Source organism: Oncorhynchus nerka, unplaced genomic scaffold, assembly GCF_034236695.1.
Source record: "Oncorhynchus nerka isolate Pitt River unplaced genomic scaffold, Oner_Uvic_2.0 unplaced_scaffold_2024, whole genome shotgun sequence".
Taxonomy (NCBI): Eukaryota; Metazoa; Chordata; class Actinopteri; order Salmoniformes; family Salmonidae; genus Oncorhynchus; species Oncorhynchus nerka.
The window spans coordinates 19,736-44,703 of NW_027039302.1; the positions used below are offsets into that span (position 1 = coordinate 19,736).

General features: G+C 46.0%; 1 protein-coding gene across 1 annotated transcript in view; it reads left to right on the forward strand.

The window, feature by feature from the left end:
* Positions 1-669: 669 nt before the first annotated feature.
* Positions 670-24,968, forward strand: part of LOC115125100 (glutamate receptor ionotropic, NMDA 2B-like) — a gene marked incomplete at its 3' end in the record, with an annotated part of 32,851 nt that continues 8,552 nt past the window's right edge. Inside the window, exons 1-7 of the mRNA XM_065014849.1 lie at positions 670-821; positions 1,920-2,088; positions 3,389-3,542; positions 6,280-6,405; positions 8,418-8,647; positions 8,877-9,037; positions 10,864-11,051. Of these exons, the coding sequence (XP_064870921.1) occupies positions 670-821; positions 1,920-2,088; positions 3,389-3,542; positions 6,280-6,405; positions 8,418-8,647; positions 8,877-9,037; positions 10,864-11,051 (1,180 nt within the window). The remainder of the gene's footprint in view (positions 822-1,919; positions 2,089-3,388; positions 3,543-6,279; positions 6,406-8,417; positions 8,648-8,876; positions 9,038-10,863; positions 11,052-24,968) is intronic.

Consider the following 24,968-nt stretch of genomic DNA (forward strand, 5'->3'; position numbering starts at 1 on the left):
TGGAGCTCCTGCCTCTCATTCCTTGCCCTTTCCTCCTTTTATTATTGACATTTCATCCTCTTCTCACCTCTCCTGTCAACCTCACCATCACTGTTTATTTATTGTTTCTTCCCCTCTCTTCTGACCATCCTGTACCTGTCCCCCTCTCTTCTGATCATCATGTACCTGTCCCCCTCTCTTCTGAACATCCTGTACCTGTCCCCCTCTCTTCTGGTCATCCTGTACCTGTCCCCCCTCTCTTCTGGTCATCATGTACCTGTCCCCCTCTCTTCTGATCATCATGTACCTGTCCCCCTCTCTTCTGGTCATCCTGTACCTGTCCCCCTCTCTTCTGGTCATCCTGTACCTGTCCCCCTCTCTTCTGACCATCCTGTACCTGTCCCCCTCTCTTCTGGTCATCCTGTACCTGTCCCCCTCTCTTCTGATCATCCTGTACCCGTCCCCCTCTCTTCTGGTCATCCTGTACCTGTCCCCCTCTCTTCTGACCATCCTGTACCTGTCCCCCTCTCTTCTGGTCATCCTGTACCTGTCCCCCTCTCTTCTGGTCATCCTGTACCTGTCCCCCTCTCTTCTGATCATCATGTACCTGTCCCCCTCTCTTCTGAACATCCTGTACCTGCCCCCTCTCTTCTGGTCATCATGTACCTGTCCCCCTCTCTTCTGATCATCATGTACCTGTCCCCCTCTCTTCTGATCATCATGTACCTGTCCCCCTCTCTTCTGGTCATCCTGTACCTGTCCCCTTCTCTTCTGGTCATCCTGTACCTGTCCCCCTCTCTTCTGATCATCATGTACCTGTCCCCCTCTCTTCTGATCATCATGTACCTGTCCCCCCCGTCTTCTGGTCATCCTGTACCTGTCCCCCTCTCTTCTGATCATCATGTACCTGTCCCCCTCTCTTCTGGTCATCCTGTACCTGTCCCCCTCTCTTCTGAACATCCTGTACCTGTCCCCCTCTCTTCTGACCATCCTGTACATGTCCCCTCTCTTCTGATCATCATGTACCTGTCCCCCTCTCTTCTGAACATCCTGTACCTGTCCCCCTCTCTTCTGATCATCATGTACCTGTCCCCCTCTCTTCTGGTCATCCTGTACCTGTCCCCCTCTCTTCTGAACATCCTGTACCTGTCCCCGTCTCTTCTGGTCATCCTGTACCTGCCCCCTCTCTTCTGATCATCATGTACCTGTCCCCCTCTCTTCTGGTCATCCTGTACCTGTCCCCTTCTCTTCTGATCATCCTGTACCTGCCCCCCCTCTCTTCTACCTCTCTTTGATTGGCCCCAATTATTTTTGCCCTTTGACCCACCTGGTCATTGATTTCTTCCTGTGCCCCATTATCATTTTTCTCTCTCTTTCCCTTTCTTATCTTTCCTCTCTTTCTCTTTTTCTTTTTCTTCCTCTCACTCTTATCCTTCTATTTCTCTCTCTTTGTCTCACTCTATCTCTCTTTCTCTGTCGTTCTCCCTCCCTCCCTCTCTCTCTTATCCTCCTTTTTCTCTCTCTGTCTCACTCTACCTCTCTTTCTCTGTCGTTCTCCCTCTCCCTCCCTCTCACTCTTATCCTTCTATTTCTCTCTCTGTCTCACTCTACCTCTCTTTCTCTGTCGTTCTCCCTCTCCCTCCCTCTCTCTCTTATCCTCCTCCTTCTGTCTTTTTCTCCTTCTGTTTCAATTTCAATTTTCAATTTAAGGGTCTTTATTGTGGGAAACATATGTTTACATTTCCAAAGCAACTGAAATAGATAATAAACAAAAGTGAAATAAACAATAAAAACAATAACAGTACACATTACACTCACAAAAGTTCAAAAAGAACGAAGACATTTCAAATGTCATATTATGTCTATATGCAGTGTTGTAACTATGTGCAAATAGTTCAAGTACCAAAGGGAAAATACATTTTTTTAAATCTCTCTCTCAGCAACCAGACAGTACCTGGCCAGTACACCAAGCGCTGCTGTAAAGGTTTCTGCATCGACATCCTGAAGAAGATCGCCAAGCAGGTCAAGTTCACCTATGACCTCTACCTGGTCACCAACGGAAAGCACGGCAAGAAGATCAACGGCACCTGGAATGGAATGATCGGGGAGGTGGGAGTTTGTCCGTTCTTTCTCACTGACTCTCTTTTGGCGTTCTGACTCTTATCTCCTTATTTCCAGATCTGGGTTCAATTAGTATTTGAAATGTGTTCAAATACTTTGACTGTTTGATTGATTGAGCCTGCCTGAAGTACTAGGAGGGCGGGGTTTGCACGTGTGGGACTATTCTATTGCTTCTATCGTGCCAGACAAGCTCGATTGAGTGCAGCACAAAGTAATTTGACAGAAGATGAATAGTATTTGAACCCAGCAGGTCTGATTTGACTGCCTCTATATCCTAGCCTGCGGGGGGCTTTGATCCGCTCATTTCAAGTCTGGGAGAGAAGAGGAGAGGAGGCTCTTCATCAGACTCAGAGAGGGAGAGTTAGCAGTGGGAAGAGCCTCAGGGAAAGCCCCTACCTCGCCGGCATTAATTCCCATATTAAATCACATAGCACGTGTTAGATACAACACTGTACTGCATCCTCTATGAAAGGATGTCCAAGTTAAACGACCGCGGGTGGGACGAAGAAACGTGTACCCTTGCCTGACAACTGATCAATGTTGTGTTTGTATATCAGGGACAGAGATGCTGTGGAATGGATTCATCTGGCATTATAAAACCTTTGACTGGATTCTGTAGTAAATCGACAGGGAGACGTGTCAACGTAGGCACACCCGGCTTATGCAAATGCACAGGCATGCATGTGCTCATCATCTAAGCACGCGGCTATTGATTTCATTTAGATAGGAGAGCAGGAGGGAGCCAAAGATAAACAAGGGAGAGAAATGGCCACAAACTAATGAAAAACATCAGGAGGAGGAGGGAGAGAGGAGGGAAGAATTCATGCTCACTCTGCTATGTGTTTACCCTGTTAACACAGCCTGTTGTGGCCCACTTTTATACACTGCCCAAGGCCTCAGGTATTAACAGCTAAATATACCTGTAGAGACTCAGAGCAGGGAGGGAGAGAGTGAGTGGAGGGAGGGATTAGGATATAGGGGAGAGAGCAGGGGAGGGAAAGGTTCATGGCAAGAACAGAGCTTTTTCCAGTTGTAGTAGTGATTCACTATACAGTGTAGTAACCCAGTTTCCTTCTCCTTCATTATTTTTCACAGTCATGTTTTGTATCAGATCTAAAATGGCAGTGTATGTGAAGGGAAAAGGTGACCTCTCATTGATATACAGTAGTTTACAGTTGTAGTATAAAGTAGTAACCCAGTTTCCTGCTCCTTCGCCGTTTCTCTCGGTCCTGTTTTGTATCAGATCCAAAATGACCTCCCGTTGACCCTGTCTCTCTCATTGACTCAGGTGGAGCAGAAGAAGGCCCACATGGCCGTGGGGTCGCTCACCATCAACGCGGAGAGGTCTGAGGTCATTGACTTCTCCGTGCCCTTCATCGAGACGGGGATCAGTGTCCTGGTCTCCCGTAGCAACGGCACTGTCTCCCCCTCCGCCTTCCTTGGTGAGAATCAGAGTACCACTGGCACCTGGTGTTGATGGAGATGCTTCACATCCATATGTCGTGACTTGACTTTAACATTATTCTGAAGACTGTCATTTATCTAATTAGCTAACTATGTTTAATTGTTACCCAATTAAATTATTCATGTCACAATTAACTCATTAGGGTCTGGGGCACCACTCCACACCGGTTCTTTAAAGAGTTACCATCTCCTGAATTAAACTCTAAAAAGGTCTTTACCTATCACATCTATAAACAGTCAACTTATTAATCATAACCTCGTATCATATCATCATTTTGAACAGTCGTAACCTTCTTGCATCTGCAAAACCCCGAGCCTTACTTATGATGCAGTATTACACAAATTGGTTGAATTATTTATTTTCTAGCTAATTAAATGGGAACACATGATAAAAATACACACTCTGTGTCACGGCCGTTGAAAGAAGAGGACCAATGCGCAGCGTGGTGAGCGTACATTTTCTTTTTATTAGAAAAGACGCCGAACAAAACAATAAACACTAGAAAACAAACCGTGAAGCAAAAGGCTTTGTGCCATAAACAAATTCAACTTCCCACAAAGACAGGTGGAAAAAGGACTATAGAAATTCAAATAATAGAACATAGAATACCCACCCCAAATCACACCCTGACCAAACCAAATAGAGACATAAAAAGAAAACCTGAACCTATAGGGGACGGTCTGGGTGGGCATCTATCCGCGGTGGCGGCTCAGGTGCGGGACGCAGACCCCACTCCACCACTGGCTCACCCCACTGGCCGACCCCAGACTGGGAACCCTCGTAGCGGGCCCCGGACTGGGAACTCACACACACACACAGACTTGGTAAATAACCACACACACACACACACACAGACACAGACACACACATTATAAATAAGCACACACAGACACACACAGACACACACATGATACATAAGCACACACATGATACATAAGCACACACACACACACACAGACACAGACACACACATGATACATAAGCACACACACACACACACAGACACACACATGATACATAAGCACACACACACACACACAGACACACACATGATACATAAGCACACACACACACACACAGACACAGACACACACATGATACATAAGCACACACACACACACACAGACACACACAGACACACACATGATACATAAGCACACACACACACACACAGACACACACATGATACATAAGCACACACACACAGACACAGACACACACATGATACATAAGCACACACACACAGACACAGACACACACATGATACATAAGCACACACACACACACACATGATACATAAGCACACACACACACACACATGATACATAAGCACACACACACACACACAAACACACACATGATACATAAGCACACACACACAAACACAGACACACACATGATTTATTTTATTTATTTTTATTTCACCTTTATTTAACCAGGTAAGCAAGTTGAGAACAAGTTCTCATTTACAATTGCGACCTGGCCAAGATAAAGCAAAGCAGTTCGACACATACAACGACACAGAGTTACACATGGAGTAAAACAAACATACAGTCAATAATACAGTAAAAAAAAAAAAAAAAAAAAACAAGTCTATATACAATGTGAGCAAATTAGGTGAGAAGTATGATAAATAAGCACACACACACAGACACAGACACACACATGATAAATAAGCACACACACACAGACACAGACACAGACACAGACACAGACACAGACACACACACAGACACAGACACACACACAGACACACACACAGACACAGACACAGACACAGACACACACACAGACACAGACACACACACAGACACAGACACACACACAGACACAGACACACACACAGACACAGACACAGACACAGACACAGACACACACACAGACACAGACACAGACACACACACAGACACAGACACAGACACAGACACACACACACACACAGACACACACACAGACACAGACACAGACACACACACAGACACAGACACAGACACACACACAGACACAGACACAGACACACACACAGACACAGACACAGACACAGACACACACACACACACAGACACAGACACAGACATAGATATGATAAATAAGCACACACACATAGACACACAGACACAGACACAGACATGATAAATAAGCACACACACACACACAGACACAGACACAGACACAGACACAGACATGATAAATAAGCACACACACACACAGACACAGACACAGACACAGACACAGACATGATAAATAAACACACACACACACAGACACAGACACAGACATGATAAATAAGCACACACACACACACAGACACAGACACAGACATGATAAATAAGCACACACACACACACACACACACACACACACACACACACACACACACACACACACACACACACACACACACACACAGACATGATAAATAAGCACACACACAGACACACAGACACAGACACAGACATCGTAAATAAGCACACGCTCACACACACAGAAATAACATTACCTACTTGGTCATTGATGAATTTGTTTAATTTACCAGCCTTTGTCTCCCTCCCTCCCCCTCTCCCTTCCTTCCTTCCTTCCTTCCTTCCTTCCTTCCTTCCTTCCTTCCTTCCTTCCTTCCTTCCTTCCTTCCTTCCTTCCTTCCTTCCTTCCTTCCTTCCTTCCTTCCTTTCTCTCTCTCTCTCTCTCTCTCCCTTTCTATCTTCTTCTCTCAGAGCCGTTCAGTGCGGACGTGTGGGTGATGATGTTTGTGATGTTGCTGCTCGTGTCAGCGATTGCTGTGTTTGTGTTTGAGTACTTCAGCCCGGTCGGCTACAACCGCTGCCTGGCAGACGGACGAGGTGAGAGAGAGGATACACACACACACACTCGCACACAAACGCAAACAAACACAGAGAAAGAACGAGAGAGAGAACTTGTCAATTGAACACCTTTCTCTTCCCCTCTATCACCAGCCAGGCAGCAGGCAGCCAAGGTTGGGAAATGAAACACATTGAAACATTTCCACTCAATATAAGGAGGACACCTCAGTCACTCCCGCCACACTCTTTAAATGAAACACATATAGTGTGTGTCCCAAATGGCACCCAATTCCCTATGTAATGCACTTTTTTTCCAGGGCTCAAAGGTCAAAAGTAGTGCACTATATAGGGATTTGGGTGCCATTTGGAACACATCCATCTAGTCATCAGGACACAGCCATCGAGTCATCAGGACGAACAATACAATAATAGCTGTTCTTAGATGGAGCTGTAGATTCAAATGAAAACCTATCTAACATCATCATCATTACACAATAACAGAATGCCTTGGGCATCATTAAGCAACAAGTCTCCCTGTACCTAAAGACATTATGTTGTTTCCCAATACACTGACTGGGGTTTGATCCTGGGTCTCCTGTACGACACAAGATTGTGTTAACCCGCCGAGCTGAAGGCTAGGCATTGGCTTGGGGAGCTAACGCAGGTCTTCAGGTCTCAGGGAAGGTTACTCTTCACATCAACCACCACCATTACCATTCCGTTAAACATTTTCCACAGGTCCATTGTGTTGAAAACGAACACAGAAAAACAAACGTTGTGACAGAATGTTTATGACACTACCCACAGAATTGAATCATGTTCCCAACACCCCCAAAACACAAAATCAACGGTTCCGTTTCCACGGCAGCAGCGGGATTCTATTTTACACGGCACTTCTCTTCTTCACACCCTCTCTGGCTCCATATACAATGCAGAGGAATGTATTAACATTCCACCACTCCAGCCCACTCAAGATAACATCATAGGAGTTTTATATCCACCCTGCTTTTTGGGTTGTTGCTTTATATTGGTGACAGGGGGATAAGTGTGTAGTGATGAGCCAGGCAGGGCAGGGTAATGGTGGGTTATCTACACTGTCTGTTGGTGCTGTATAATGCACTACAATTCACTGTAACCACGGTAGAAAGCAGAGAGGGAGAGAGCGATAGGAAGAGAGAGAGAGGGAGAGAGAGATGTTGGTTCCTCTGCTGTTTACGCGCCCACGGTATCATGAGTTAATGACTTCCAATACAGGTTATGTAAGCCGTGTTAAGCGCACATGCACACACACACGCACATGCACACGCACACACCGTGTTGTATTGTATTGCTTGTTGCTGCAGCTGTAGCATAATTGTAGCCTTTTGGACACCCATCCACCCCCACCTTCACCCTCCTTCACCCTCCGTCTCTCGCTCTCTCTTGCACTCTCTCTTTGTCCCTCTCTCTCTCTCCCTCTACTCTCTCCCTCCCACCTCCACACTCTCTCTCTCCCTCTACTTTCTCCCTCTCACTCTCTCCCTCCCTCTCTCTCTCTCTCCATCCTTCACTCTCTCTCTCTCTCTCTCTCTCTCTCTCTCTCTCTCTCTCTCCCTCTCTGTCCCTCTCTGTCTCTCTCTGTCCCTCTCTCTCCCTCTCTGTCCCTCTCTCTCTCTCTCTCTCCCTCTCTCTCCCTCTCTGTCCCTCTCTCCAAGCACCCTATGGATGTGGATGCAGACAGCCAGGGCTTCCGTTCTGATTGTGCTACAGTGGAGCCTGGTATAGCAGAAGGCAACTGGCTTTACGTCCCAATACTTCCCAACAGGATTTCTCTCCTCTCCTTTTGTTCATGATCATTGGCAGGCAGAAGGACAAGTGTCCACTATGTTGCTTTCACCTATAACATAACCTACCTCAGATCAATGGCCCCATAACAAAAAGCCAACATCAGGACTATTAAATGAAGTGCTTTTTTAATTGGGAGCATAGCCACCAAACCAATCAACTCCCTTCTCCCTCTTTCTCTCCCTCTCTATTGACATCTTCTCCACATCCTTCTTTTCTTCCCCCAGAGCCCGGTGGCCCCTCCTTCACCATCGGCAAGGCCATCTGGCTGCTGTGGGGCCTGGTTTTCAACAACTCTGTTCCCGTCCAGAACCCTAAAGGCACCACCAGTAAGATCATGGTGTCGGTGTGGGCCTTCTTCGCTGTCATCTTCCTGGCCTCCTACACTGCCAACCTGGCTGCCTTCATGATCCAGGAGGAGTATGTGGATCAGGTGTCGGGCCTCAGCGACAATAAGGTGTGTGTGTGCATGTGTGTGTGTGCCTTCACCTGCCTGTATGTGCCCAGCGTTGCATATGTTTTCCAAGCAGATTAATTTCCGGTCAGTCCAGAAGCATAATGTATTAGGAGCATTTGATGGAACCCGATGCCTTGTCCAGCTCACCACACCAACCCCTGCTATTTTCTCTCTTTCTCTCTTCTCTTCCCGGACCCCCCCCCCCCACACCCCCACCCCCTCTCCACAGTTCCAAAAACCCAACGCCTTCTCCCCGCCATTCCGTTTCGGAACGGTGCCCAACGGAAGCACGGAACGGAACATCCGCAACAATTACCCGGAGATGCACCAGTATATGACCAGCTTCCATCAGAAGAACGTGAACGAGGCCCTGGCAAGCCTCAAGGGAGGGTGAGAGAAGGAGAGGGAGGGAAAGAGGGAGGGAGAAGAGGGGAGGATGGGTGGAGGGTTAGGGAGAGGAGAGAGAGAGGGATGGAGGGGAGGGGAGGGAGGGAGGGTCAGGGAGAGGGAGGGATGGAGGGAGAACGGGTGAGAGAGAGGAGAGAGGGATGGATGGAGGGGAGGGAGGAGGGAGGGCCAGGGAGAGGGAGGGATGGAGGGAGAACAGGTGAGGGAGAGGAGAGAGGGATGGATGGAGGGGAGGGAGGAGGGAGGGCCAGGGAGAGGGAGGGATGGAGGGAGAACAGGTGAGGGAGAGGAGAGAGGGATGGATGGAGGGGATGGAGGGAGGGAGTGTTGGTGGGTGGGAAGCTAGCAGAGCTGCTGCTGTTGCTTGCTGCTGCCTGCCACTGCTCCTTAGCTCAGAATAGCAGCAAGCAACAGCCTGGTGGTGGTTGGTGGAGGCTGAGAGCTGATCTGATGTGATGGTCTCCTCCCTTCTTCCTTTCCAAGAATTAAGAATGCAGAGTGCAGGTTAGAACATTAGAGCTTCATGTAGCCATCTGTGGGTTTCTCTTCTTTTGGCTTGGTTGGGAGGGAGCTGGTTGAACTGCTAGCTAGCCATTGGTATTGTAAAATGGTTTGTCTGCAGGGGTGTGTATCACTAACATGCTGTAGCCATGGGGAGTTGATGAGTTGTGGGTTTGTCACCTAAACCTGTCATAGGTCACTTACTTAGTATAAACGTAACATGTAAATTGCTGGTCCCATGATTCATGAGCTGAAATAAAAGATCCCAGAGATGTTCCGTATGCACAAAAAGCTTATTTCTCTCAAATTCTGTGCACAAATTTGTTTACATCCCTGTTAGTGAGCATTTCTCCTTTGCCAAGATATTCCATCCACCTGACAGATGTGGCATATCAAGAAGCTGATTAAACAGCATGATCATTACACAGGTGCATCTTGTGCTGGGCACAATAAAAAGCCACTCTAAAATCTGCAGTTTTGTCACACAACACAATTGCACAGATGTTTCAAGTTTCGAGGGAGCGTGCAATTGGCATGCCGACTGCAGGAATGTCCACCAGAGCGGTTGCCAGATAATTAAATGTTCATTTCTCTACCATAAGCCACTTCCAACAACGTTTTCGAGAATTTGGCAGTACATCCAACTGGCCTCACAATGGCAGACCCTGTGTATGACGCTATGTGGGCGAGCAGTTTGCTGATGTCCACGTTGTGAACAGAGTGCCCCATGGTTGCGGTGGGAACATGGTATGGACAATGAACACAGTTGCATTTTATCAATGGCAATTTGAATGCACAGAAATATCGTGACGAGATCCTGAGGCCCATTGTGAGGCCCATTTTTTATTTTTATATCTGTGACCAACAGATGCATATCTGTATTGTCATAAGGTGAACGCACCAATTTGTAAGTCGCTCTGGATAAGAGCGTCTGCTAAATGACTTAAATGTAAATGTAAATGTATTCCCAGTCATGTGAAATCCATAGATTAGGGACTAATTCATTTATTTTAATTTACTGATTTCCTCATATGAACTGTAACTTGCATGTTGCGTTTATATTTTTGTTCAGTATATCTCTCATTACTAGGCCCTGCAGTTTTTTCCAGACCATGCGACCTCACCAGGAAAACTCCAGGCCCATGTACAGGCTATAACCAGGCCCTGGAGTTTTACTGGTTCAGTCTTACGATCAGGAAAAAACTCCTAACCCTGAAAACAACCAATATCTACAATTACTAACACTTTGCCTGACCAGTACTGACCACTAACTATCCTCCACTATCTCCCTCCCTACTCCTGCTCAGTAAATTGGATGCCTTCATCTACGATGCTGCTGTGTTGAACTACATGGCCGGGAGGGACGAGGGCTGTAAACTGGTGACCATCGGCAGCGGGAAGGTGTTCGCCACCACCGGTTATGGCATCGCCATCCAGAAGGACTCTGGCTGGAAGAGAGCAGTGGACCTGGCCATCCTCATGCTGTTCGGCGATGGTAAACCTTCAGCTGACATGCGATCGTAGTCCGACAGTAGAGTAGAATATTGAATAGTCATTTATTAGTGCATCTGCAGAGACAGAAATTCTTCATCTGCTCCCTCCTCCCCTCCCACTTCCCAAGACAACACACAAACACACAAAACACACATTTTGGGTAGGAGCACAGCTTCAGCCGACCACAAAGCAGCACCCCTGCAGCTACACATTTAGCAGCAAGTGCCTTGCTCAAGTGCCCAACGGCAGGAGATGGTACATGGGATCTGAAACCAGCTTCCTTCTGGTTTGTAGCTCATCTCCCACTTGCATTGTCGAATCCCAGGATTGGAACACAGGATGCTGGATACCACAGTCTTAATTACACTGCTGAGTTCCATTGGCCTAGACATATTATATATAGTACTCCTCAATGTGTCCTATCTAGAGTCTATGGTCCACGGTATGTATAGTAGAAACACTGAGTGTTCTTGACAAGATACCTGGATGATCACCTCACCGCCTTCAGAGAAACGTTCCATACACTGAGTGTACAAAACATTAGGAATACCTGCTCTTTCCATGACATAGACTGACCCGGTGAATCCAGGTGAAAGCTAAGATCTCTTATTGATGTCACTTGTTAAATCTACTTCAGGCAGTGTAGATGAAGGGTCAGGTTAAAGAAGGATTTTTAAGCCTTAAGACAATTGAGACATACAGTGGGGCAAAAAAGTATTTAGCCAGCCACCAATTGTGCAAGTTCTCCTACTTAAAAAGATGAGAGAGGCCTGTAATTTTCATCATAGGTACACTTCAACTATGACAGACAAAATGAGAAAAAACAATCCAGAAAATCACATTGTAGGATTTCTAATAAATGTATTTGCAAATTATGGTGGAAAATAAGTGTTTGGTCACCTACAAACAAGCAAGATTTCTGGCTCTCACAGACCTGTAACTTCTTCTTTAAGAGGCTCCTCTGTCCTCCACTTGTTACCTGTATTAATGGCATCTGTTTGAACTTGTTATCAGTATAAAAGACACCTGTCCACAACCTCAAACAGTGACACTCCAAACTCCACTATGGCCAAGACCAAAGAGCTGTCAAAGGACACCAGAAACAAAATTGTAGACCTGCATCAGGCCGGGAAGACTGAATCTGCAATAGGTAAGCAGCTTGGTTTGAAGAAATCAACTGTGGGAGCAATTATTAGGAAATGGAAGACATACAAGACCACTGATAATCTCCCTTGATCTGGGGCTCCATGCAAGATCTCACCCCGTTGGGTCAAAATGATCACAAGAACGGTGAGCAAAAATACCAGAACCACACGGGGCTACCTAGTGAATGACCTGCAGAGAGCTGGGACCAAATTAACAAAGCCTACCATCAGTAACACACTACGCCGCCAGGGACTCAAATCCTGCGGTGCCAGACGTGTCCCCCTGCTTAAGCCCGTACATGTCCAGGCCCGTCTGAAGTTTGCTAGAGAGGATTTGGATGATCCAGAAGAAGATTGGGAGAATGTTATATGGTCAGATGAAACCAAAATATTACTTTTTGGTAAAAACTCAATTCGTCGTGTTTGGAGGACAAAGAATGCTGAGTTGCATCCAAAGAACACCATACCTACTGTGAAGCATGGGGGTGGAAACATCATGCTTTGGGGCTGTTTTTCTGCAAAGGGACCAAGACGACTGATCCGTGTAAAGGAAAGAATGAATGGGGCCATGTATCGTGAGATTTTGAGTGAAAACCTCCTTCCATCAGCAAGGGCATTGAAGATGAAATGTGTCTGGGTCTTTCAGCATGACAATGATCCCAAACACACCGCCCGGGCAACGAAGGAGTGGCTTCGTAAGAAGCATTTCAAGGTCCTGGAGTGGCCTAGCCAGTCTCCAGATCTCAACCACATAGAAAATCTTTGGAGGGAGTTGAAAGTCCATGTTGCCCAGCAACAGCCCCAAAACATTACTGCTCTAGAGGAGATCTGCATGGAGGAATGGGCCAAAATACCAGCAACAGTGTGTGAAAACCTTGTGAAGACTTACAGAAAACGTTTGACCTCTGTCATTGCCAACAAAGGGTATATAACAAAGTATTGAGATAAACTTTTGTTATTGACCAAATACTTATTTTCCAACATAATTTGCAAATAAATTCATTTAAAATCCTACAATGTGATTTTCTGGGTTTCTTTTTCTCATTTTGTCTGTCATAGTTGAAGTGTACCTATGATGAAAATTACAGGCCTCTCATCTTTTTAAGTGGGAGAACTTGCACAATTGGTGGCTGACTAAATACTTTTTGCCCCACTGTATATTGTGTATGTGTGCCATTCAGAGGGTGAATGGGCAAGACACCGGTTTGAGTGTTGGGTTTTTCATGCTCAACAGTTTACTGTGTGTATCAAGAATGGTCCACCACCCAAATTTTTATTTTTTATTTTATTTCACCTTTATTTAACCAGGTAGGCTAGTTGAGAACAAGTTCTCATTTGCAACTGCGACCTGGCCAAGATAAAGCATAGCAGTGTGAACAGACAACACAGAGTTACACATGGAGTAAACAATTAACAAGTCAATAACACAGTAGAAAAAAAGGGGCAGTCTATATACAATGTGTGCAAAAGGCATGAGGAGGTAGGCGAATAATTACAATTTTGCAGATTAACACTGGAGTGATAAATGATCAGATGGTCATGTACAGGTAGAGATACTGGTGTGCAAAAGAGCAGAAAAGTAAATAAATAAAAAACAGTATAAAAACAGTATGGGAATGAGGTAGGTGAAAATGGGTGGGCTATTTACCAATAGACTATGTACAGCTGCAGCGATCGGTTAGCTGCTCGGATAGCTGATGTTTGAAGTTGGTGAGGGAGATAAAAGTCTCCAACTTCAGCGATTTTTGCAGTTCGTTCCAGTCACAGGCAGCAGAGTACTGGAACGAAAGGCGGCCAAATGAGGTGTTGGCTTTAGGGATGATCAGTGAGATACACCTGCTGGAGTGCGTGCTACGGATGGGTGTTGCCATCGTGACCAGTGAACTGAGATAAGGCGGAGCTTTACCTAGCATGGACTTGTAGATGACCTGGAGCCAGTGGGTCTGGCGACGAATATGCCTGTGCCATTAAACCCCTACAACTCATCCAGAACGCCGCAGCCCGTCTGGTGTTCAACCTTCCCAAGTTCTCTCACGTCACCCCGCTCCTCCGCTCTCTCCACTGGCTTCCAGTTGAAGCTCGCATCCGCTACAAGACCATGGTGCTTGCCTACGGAGCTGTGAGGGGAACGGCACCTCAGTACCTCCAGGCTCTGATCAGGCCCTACACCCAAACAAGGGCACTGCGTTCATCCACCTCTGGCCTGCTCGCCTCCCTACCACTGAGGAAGTACAGTTCCTGCTCAGCCCAGTCAAAACTGTTCGCTGCTCTGGCCCCCCAATGGTGGAACAAACTCCCTCACGACGCCAGGACAGCGGAGTCAATCACCACCTTCCGGAGACACCTGAAACCCCACCTCCTTAAGGAATACCTAGGATAGGATAAAGTAATCCTTCTCACCCCCCTTAAAAGATTTAGATGCACTATTGTAAAGTGGCTGTTCCACTGGATGTCTTAAGGTGAACGCACCAATTTGTAAGTCACTCTGGATAAGAGCGTCTGCTAAATGACTTAAATGTAGCGAGGGCCAGCCGACTAGAGCATACAAGTCGCAGTGGTGGGTGGTATAAGGTGCTTTAGTGACAAAACGGATGGCACTGTGATAGACTGCATCCAGTTTGCTGAGTAGAGTGTTGGAAGCCATTTTGTAGATGACATCGCCAAAGTAGAGGATCGGTAGGATAGTCAGTTTTACTAGGGTAAGCTTGGCGGCGTGAGTGAAGGAGGCTTTGTTGCGGAATAGAAAGCCGACTATTGATTTGATTTTCGATTGGAGATGTTTGATGTGAGTCTGGAAGGAGAGTTTGCAGTCTAGCCAGACACCTAGGTACTTATAGATGTCCACATATTCAAGGTCGGAACCATCCAGGGTGGTGATGCTAGTCGGGCATGCGGGTGCAGGCAGCGATCGGTTGAAAAGCATGCATTTGGTTTTATTCAGCCAACTTGACACAAGTGTTGGAAGCATTGGAGTCAACATGGCCCAGCATCCCTGTGGACGAATTGAGGCTGCTCTGGGCGTAAAAGGGACTCAATATTAGTAAGGTGTTCTTAATGTTTAGTACACTCAGTCTTTAAACATGGACATGGTCAGTACACACACGCACACACACGCACACACACACACACACACACACACACACACACACACACACACACACATACACACACACACACACACCAATGGCTCGAATGCACTTGGCATTTTCTAACATAGCATGTCCCAGTTTTTATAATGTATGGGAGGTCATTACAGTGTGAGAGGGATATGGTGCGGATTGTTTCAGACAGTTGAAAGACTCTTGACACAAGAGGCTAGGGATTTGGATTAGCATGCATCTCTACAGTATGTACCAGACCTTACGACCAGGAATACGACTTTTCCGAAGCGGATCCTGTGTTTTGCCCACCACCCGGGACAATGGATCAGATCCCAGACGGCGATCCAATACAACGACGCCATAAAAGGTCCAGACGAAGCGGTCTTCTGGTCAGGCTCCGGAGACGGGCACATCGCGCACCACTCCCTAGCATACTACTCGCCAATGTCCAGTCTCTTGACAACAAGGTTGATGAAATCCGAGCAAGGGTAGCATTCCAGAGAGACATCAGAGACTGTAACGTTCTTTGCTTCACGGAAACATGGCTCACTCGAGACATGCTATCGGAGTCGGTACAGCCAGCTAGTTTCTTCACGCATCGCGCAGACAGAAACAAACATATTTCTGGTAAGAAGAGGGGCGGGGGGAGGTATGCCTTATGATTAACGAGACGTGGTGTGATCATAACAACATACAGGAACTCAAGTCCTTCTGCTCACCTGACTTAGAATTCCTCACAATCAAATGTCAACCGCATTATCTACAAAGAGAATTCTCTTCGATTATAATCACAGCCGCATATATTCCCCCCCAAGCAGACACTTCGATGGCCCTGAACTAACTTTATTTGACTTTATAAACTGGAAACCACATATCCTGAGGCTGCATTCATTGTAGCTGGGGATTTTAACAAGGCTAATCTGAAAACAAGACTCCCTAAATTCTATCAGCATATCGATTGTGCTACCAGGGCTGGTAAAACCCTGGATCATTGTTAATCTAAATTCCGCGACGCATATAAGGCCCTCCCCCACCCTCCTTTCGGAAAAGCTGACCACGACTCCATTTTGTTGCTTCCAGCCTACAGACAGAAACTAAAACAGGAAGCTCCCGCTCTCAGATCTGTTCAACGCTGGTCCGACCAATCTGATTCCACGCTTCAAGATTGCTTCGAACACGTGGATTGGGATATGTTCCGCATTGCGTCAAACAACAACATTGACGAATACGCCGATTCGGTGAGCGAGTTCATTAGCAAGTGCATTGGCGATGTCGTACCCACAGCAACTATTAAAACATTCCCAAACCAGAAACCGTGGATTGATGGCAGCATTCGCGCGAAACTGAAAGCGCAAACCACTGCTTTTAACCAGGGCAAGATGACCGGAAACATGACTGAATACAAACAGTGTAGCTATTCCCTCGGCAAGGCAATCAAACAAGCTAAGCGTCAGTATAGAGACAAAGTAGAGTCGCAATTCAACGGCTCAGACACAAGAGGTATGTGGCAGGGTCTACAGTCAATCACGGATTACAAAAAGATAACCAGCCCCGTCGCGGACCAGGATGTCTTGCTCCCAGACAGACTAAACAACTTCTTTGCTCGCTTTGAGGACAATACAGTGCCACTGACACGGCCCGCTACCAAAACCCTCCTTCACTGCAGCCGACGTGAGTAAAACATTTAAACGTGTTAACCCTCGCAAGGCTGCAGACCCAGACGGCATCCCCAGCCGCGTCCTCAGAGCATGCGCAGACCAGCTGACTGGTGTGTTTACGGACATATTCAATCAATCCTTATCCCAGTCTGTTGTTCCCACATGCTTCAAGAGGGCCACCATTGTTCCTGTTCCCAAGAAAGCTAAGGTAACTGAGCTAAACGACTACCGCCCCATAGCACTAACCTCCGTCATCATGAAGTGCTTTGAGAGACTAGTCAAGGACCATATCACCTCCACCCTACCTGACACCCTAGACCCACTCCAATTTGCTTACCACCCCAATAGGTCCACAGACGACGCAATTGCAACCAAACTGCACACGGCCCTAACCCATCTGGACAAGAGGAATACCTATGTGAGAATGCTGTTCATCGACTACAGCTCAGCATTTAACACCATAGTACCCTCCAAACTCGTCATCAAGCTCAAGACCCTAGGTCTCGACCCCACCCTGTGCAACTGGGTACTGGACTTCCTGACGGGCCGCCCCCAGGTGGTGAGGGTAGGTAACAACATCTCCACCCCTCTGATCCTCAACACTGGGGCCCCACAAGGGTGCGTTCTGAGCCCTCTCCTGTACTCCCTGTTCACCCACGACTGTGTGGCCATGCACGCCTCCAACTCAATCATCATTTAAATAATTTCGTCTGCAATCATTTGCCGACCGCAAAACAAAGGAGATGATCGTGGACTTCAGGAAACAGCAGAGGGAGCACCCCCCTATCCAAATCGACGGGACAGTAGTGGAGAGGGTAGAGCGTTTTAAATTCCTCGGCGTACACATCACGGACAAACTGAATTGGTCCACCCACACAGACAGCGTGGTGAAGAAGGCGCAGCAGCGCCTCTTCAACCTCAGGAGGCTGATGAAATTCGAGCTGTATCACCGCCTGGTATGGCAACTGCTCCTCTCACAACCGTAAGGCTCTCCAGAGGGTAGTGAGGTCTGCACAACGCATCACCGGGGGCTAACTACCTGCCCTCCATGACACCTACACCACCCGATGTCACAGGAAGGCCATAAAGATCATCAAGGACATCAACCACCTGAGCCACTGCCTGTTCACCCCAGATAGCATCAAGGGTGGGCATGCTTACGTCTGGTGGGGTGGAGGTCTGTTGGGGGTGGAGGTCTGGTGGGGTGGGGGTCTGGTGGGGTGAAGGTCTGGTGGGGTGGAGGTCTGGTGGGGGTTTAGGTCTGGTGGGGGTGGAGGTCTGGTGGGGTGGAGGTCTGGTGGGGTGGAGGTCTGGTGGGGGTGGAGGTCTGGTGGGGTGGAGGTCTGGTGGGGGTATACTGTAGGTCTAGGACATACAGATGTAGGATCTTAATTAGACCAGTACTGTTGTAGCAAAAATAATCCTGCAGGAACAGGATTTGAACGTTTAGTCCATGAAGTTGCTTGATCGGTGGTTAGGTTATTAGCTGGACAAAAATAGGCTACATACAATACTGTTAATATAACCGTGTGTTCGTGCAGGTTTTCAGTGAATTTATGTAAATCAATAAGCTCATTTGCATTTCCTGCAGCACAGGAAAATTCTCAGCAACATAAGTGTGATCAAATTAAGATCCTACATCTGTACATGGAACACATACAGAAGTGAATAGCTTTTATTAAGTAGGACACTTGTAGGACTTCTCCATTGATTCTATTCTACAGGGCCAACGAAAACAAGAACAGCTCAAGTCTTGTGCAAATATATTTCAACCAGGTCATGTGCAGGGGTAGGTGGAGGAGTATTGAGGTCAACCCAAAGAATGCATGTCCTACATCTGAGGAGCTCAAAGTCATCTTGACACAACCTGCTGAGCTTTCTTCACGTCCTTCACTGTGGCCTACTTTAACAGGAAGTCTTAACAACCAGGCAGGCAAAATCTGCTACTGTCCAGGCAGCGAGTGAGTTAGCACACTGTTAGTTACACAAGCACTAGGGGAGTGGGAAATCCCCTTTGGTGAGATACAGACTGGTGGCTCACATCAAACAAATCTCACCGGACATGTCCTCCCCAATCTCCCTCCTCTCCCCCTCAGCACCAATTCCAGGGCACGGAGGGGGGGCTATGGGGACATATTTTAGAGTGGGACCGGCGATCACATGACTGTGTGTGTAATTCCTCCCGAACCCCAAGGACTAGCAGAAGTCCCATGAGGCTGTTGTTTCCCACATCAAGACCAGATAACGAGCGACTTGCATAATCAATGATTAATGAAGATTATCTGTGACGGGGGATGTGTTGGGGGGACATAACACAACATGACATGTGTTGCACACACCAGGACCCTTGTGAGAATGCTGCATGTGAGAATGCTGTTCATAGACTTCTGTAACTGTACAAGCCTTGGTTTCATGCATGTTAACATCAGAAATGTATTTTACTCACTGCTTTAGCACATTCCACCAACCCTAATGTCCTTGCCGTGTCTGAATCCTGGCTAAGGAAGGCCACCAAAAATTCTGAAATTTCCATACCCAACTACAACATTTTCTGTTAAGTTAGAACTGCCAAAGGGGGAAGAGTTGCAATCTACTGCAGAGATAGCCTGCAAAGTTCTGTCATACTTTCCAGGTCTATGCCCAAACAGTTCGAGGTTCTAATTTTAAAAATGAATCTCTTCAGAAATAAGTCTCTCACTGTTGCCGCCTGTTATAGACCCCCCCTCAGATCCCAGCTGTGCCCTGGACACCATATGTGAATTGATTGCCCCCCATCTATCTTCAGAATTTGTTCTGTTAGGTGGCCTAAACTGGGATATGCTTAACACCCTGGCAGTCCTACAGTCTCACACAAATTATCAAGGAACACACCAGGTACAACCCTAAATCCATAAACATGGGCACCGTCATAGATATTATCCTGACCAACTTGCCCTCCAAATACACCTCTGCTGTTTTCAATCAGGATCTCAGCGATCACTGCCTCATTGCCTGCATCCGCCTGCTGGACACGCTTTCCTCCTGGCTACCCAAACCCTGGCCAACAGCTCCACAGACCCCACAGCTACTTGCCCAAGCATCCCCAGCTTATCCTTCACCCAAATCCAGATAGAAGATGTTCTGAAAGAGCTGAAAAACCTGGACCTGTACAAATCAGCTGGGCTAGACAATCTGGACCCTCTCTTTCTAAAATTATCCACCTCCATTGTTGCAACTCGTATTACCAGTCTGTTCAACCTGTCTTTCGTATTGTCCGAGATTCCTAAAGATTGGAAAGCTGCCGCGGTCATCCCCCTCTTCAAAGGGGGTGACACTCTAGACCCAAACTGTTACAGACCTATATCCATACTGCTCTTCCTTTCTAAAGTCTTCGAAAGCCAAGTTATTAACAAACAGATCACTGACCATTTCAAATCCCACCATACCCTCTCCGCTGTGCAATCCGGTTTCCAAGCTGGTCACGGGTGCACCTCAGCCATGCTCAAGGTACTAAACGATATCATAACCACCATCGATAAAAGACAGTACTGTGCAGCCGTCTTCATCGACCTGGCCGAGGCTTTCGACTCTGTCAATTGCCGTATTCTTATTATCGGCAGACTCAACAGCCTTGGTTTCTCAAATGACTGCCTCGCCTGGTTCACCAACTACTTCTCAGACAGAGCTCAGTGTGTCAAATCGGAGGGCCTGTAGTCCGGACCTCTGGCAGTCTCTATGGGGGTGCCACAGGATTCAATTCTCGGGACGACTCTTTTCTCTGTATATATCAACGATGTCGCTTGCTGCGGATGATTTCTTGATCCACCTCTCCGCAGACGACACCAATCTGTCACCATCTAGCCCATCTTTGGACACTGTGTTAACAAATCTCCAAGCGAGCTTCAATGCCATACAACACTCCTCCTATGGACTCCAACTGCTCTTAAACGCTAGTAAAACTAAGTGCTTGCTTTTCAACCAATCGCTACCCACACCCGCCCGCCCGACTAGCATCACTACTCTGGACGGTTCTGACTTAGAATATGTGGACAACTACAAATACCTAGGTGTCTGGCTAGACTGTAAACTCTCCTTCCAGACTCATATTAAACATCTCCAATCCAAAATTACACACCTAGAATCGTCTCCCTATTTCGCAACAAAGCCTCCTTCACTCACGCTGCCAAACATACCCTCGTAAAACTGACTATCCTACTGATACTCGACTTTGGCGATGTCATTTACAAAATAGCCTCCAACACTCTCCTCAGCAAACTGGATGCAGTCTATCACAGTCCGTCCGTTTTGTCACCAAAGCCCCATATACCACACACACTGCGACCTGTATGCTCTCGTCGGCTGGCCCTCGCTACATATTCGTCGCCAGATCCACTGGCTCCAGGTCATCTATACGTCTTTGCTAGGTAAAGCTCCACCTTATCTCAGCTCACTGGTCACCATAACAACACCCACCCTTAGCACGCGCTCCAGCAGGTATATCTCATTGGTCATCCCCAAAGCCAACTCCTCCTTTTTGCCGCCTTTCCTTCCAGTTCTCTGCTGCCAATGACTGGAAAGAATTGCAAAAATCCCTGAATTTGGAGACTTATATCTCTCTCACTAACTTTAAGCACCAGCTATCTGAGCAGCTTACCGATCGCTGCAGCTGTACACAGCCCATCTGTAAATAGCCCATCCAACTACCTACCTCATCCCCATATTGTTTTCATTTACTTTTTGCTCTTTTGCACACTAGTCTTTTGCACACTTCTACTTGCACATCATCATCTGCACATCTATCACTCCAGTGTTAATTTGCTTAATTGTAATTACTTTGCTACTATGGCCTATTTATTGCCTTACCTCCTCACGCCATTTGCACAAACTGTATGTAGACTTTTTCTACTGTATTATTGATTGTATGTTTGTTTATTCCATGTGTAACTCTGTGTTGTTGTTTGTGTCGCACTGCTTTGCTTCATCTTGGCCAGGTCGCAGTTGTAAATGAGATCTTGTTCTTAACTGGCCTACCTGGTTAAATAAAGGTGAAATTTAAAAAAATATTAATAATTGACTACAGCTCAGCGTTCAACACCATAGTGCCCACTAAGCTCATCACTAAGCTAAGGACCCTGGGACTAAACACCTCCCTCTGCAACTAGATCCTGGACTTCCTGACAGGCCTCCCAGGTGGTAAGGGTACGCAACAACACATCTGCCAAGCTGATCCTCAACATTGGGACCCCTCAGGGGTGCATGCTTAGCCCCCACCTGTACTCCCTGTTCACCCACGACTGTGTGGCCAAGCACGACTCCAACACCGTCATTAAGTTTGCTGACGACACCACAGTGGTAGGCCTGATCCCCGACAACGAAGAGACAGCCAAGAGGGAGGAGGTCAGAGACTGCCAGGACAACAACCTCTCCCTCAATGTGAGCAACACAAAGGAGCTGATCGTGGACTATAGGAAAAGGTGGGCCGAACAGGCCCCCGTTAACGTCGAAAGGGCTGAAGTGGAGCGGGTCGAGAGTTTCAAGTTCCTTAGTGTCCACATCACCAACAAACTATCATGGTCCAAACACAACAAGACAGTTGTAAAGAGGGAACGACAACACCTTTTCCCTCTCAGGAGACTGAAAAGATTTAGCATGGGTCTCCTGGTATGGCAACTGATCGGCATCTGACCGTAAGGCGCTACAGATGGTAGTACGTACAGCTCAGTACATCACTGTGGCAAAGCTTCCTGACATTCAGGACCTATATACTAGCCAGTGTCAGAGGAAGGCCCAAAAAATTGTCAAAGACTCCAGTCACGCAAGTCATAAGACTGCTGAACAACTAATCAAATGGCCACCTGGACTATTTGACCCCCTCCCCCTCCCCTTTAACCCCCCTTAACCCCCTCCCCTCTCCCCTTTGACCCCCCTTATTTTTACACTGCTGTTACTCGCTGTTTATTATCTATGCATAGTCACTTTACAAATTACCTCGACTAACTTGTACCCCCGCACATTGACTGGTTATTGTTAAGTAAATTTATTTTGCAACTTTTTGATTGATTCAAAACATTTTTAACTTTAGTTTATTTAGTAAATATTTTACAACTCAAATTTTTTTAACTGCATTGTTGGTTAAGGGCTTGTAAGTCTACACCTGTTGTATTCTGTGCATGTGACAAATACAATTTTATTTGCACTGACTGTGCTCACACACACAGCTGTAATGGCCACACACACACACACACACACACACACACACACACACACACACACACACACACACACATGCAAACACACAGTCAAAATAACAATCAAAGACATCAGAAGCAACAAGTCAGTGTCTCACTATATTAATTTACTGTCCACTGCGCTTTATCCTTCTCCACTGTTTCCCTCTTCACTTTATACTTCTTTACTGTTTCTCTCTTCACTTTATACTTCTTTACTGTTTCCCTCTTCACTTTATACTTCTTTACTGTATCCCTCTTCACTTTATACTTCTTTACTGTTTCCCTCTTCACTTTATACTTCTTTACTGTTTCCCTCTTCACTTTATACTTCTTTACTGTATCCCTCTTCACTTTATACTTCTTTACTGTTTCCCTCTTCACTTTATACTTCTTTACTGTTTCCCTCTTCACTTTATACTTCTTTACTGTTTCCCTCTTCACTTTATACTTCTTTACTGTTTCTCTCTTCACTTTATACTTCTTTACTGTTTCCCTCTTCACTTTATTCTTCTTTAGTGTTTCCCTCTTCACTTTATACTTCTTTACTGTATCCCTCTTCACTTTATACTTCTTTACTGTTTCCCTCTTCACTTTATACTTCTTTACTGTTTCCCTCTTCACTTTATACTTCTTTACTGTTTCCCTCTTCACTTTATACTTCTTTACTGTTTCCCTCTTCACTTTATACTTCTTTACTGTTTCCCTCTTCACTTTATACTTCTTTACTGTTTCCCTCTTCACTTTATACTTCTTTACTGTTTCTCTCTTCACTTTATACTTCTTTACTGTTTCCCTCTTCACTTTATACTTCTTTACTGTTTCCCTCTTCACTTTATACTTCTTTACTGTATCCCTCTTCACTTTATACTTCTTTACTGTTTCCCTCTTCACTTTATACTTCTTTACTGTTTCCCTCTTCACTTTATACTTCTTTACTGTTTCCCTCTTCACTTTATACTTCTTTACTGTTTCCCTCTTCACTTTATACTTCTTTACTGTTTCCCTCTTCACTTTATACTTCTTTACTGTTTCCCTCTTCACTTTATACTTCTTTACTGTTTCCCTCTTCACTTTATACTTCTTTACTGTTTCCCTCTTCACTTTATACTTCTTTACTGTTTCCCTCTTCACTTTATACTTCTTTACTGTTTCCCTCTTCACTTTATACTTCTTTACTGTTTCCCTCTTCACTTTATACTTCTTTACTGTTTCCCTCTTCACTTTATATTTCTTTACTGTTTCCCTCTTCACTTTATACTTCTTTACTGTTTCCCTCTTCACTTTATACTTCTTTACTGTTTCCCTCTTCACTTTATACTTCTTTACTGTTTCCCTCTTCACTTTATACTTCTTTACTGTTTCCCTCTTCACTTTATACTTCTTTACTGTTTCCCTCTTCACTTTATACTTCTTTACTGTTTCCCTCTTCACTTTATACTTCTTTACTGTATCCCTCTTCACTTTATACTTCTTTACTGTATCCCTCTTCACTTTATACTTCTTTACTGTATCCCTCTTCACTTTATACTTCTTTACTGTTTCCCTCTCTACTGTATCCCTCTTCACTTTATACTTCTTTACTGTATCCCTCTTCACTTTATACTTCTTTACTGTTTCCCTCTTCACTTTATACTTCTTTACTGTTTCCCTCTCTACTGTATCCCTCTTCAGTGTTTCCCTCTCTACTGTATTCCTCTTCACTTTATACTTCTTTACTGTATCCCTCTTTACTCTATCCCTCTTCACTGCATCCCTCTACTGTATCCCTCTCTACTGTATTCCTCTCTACTGTATCCCTCTCTACT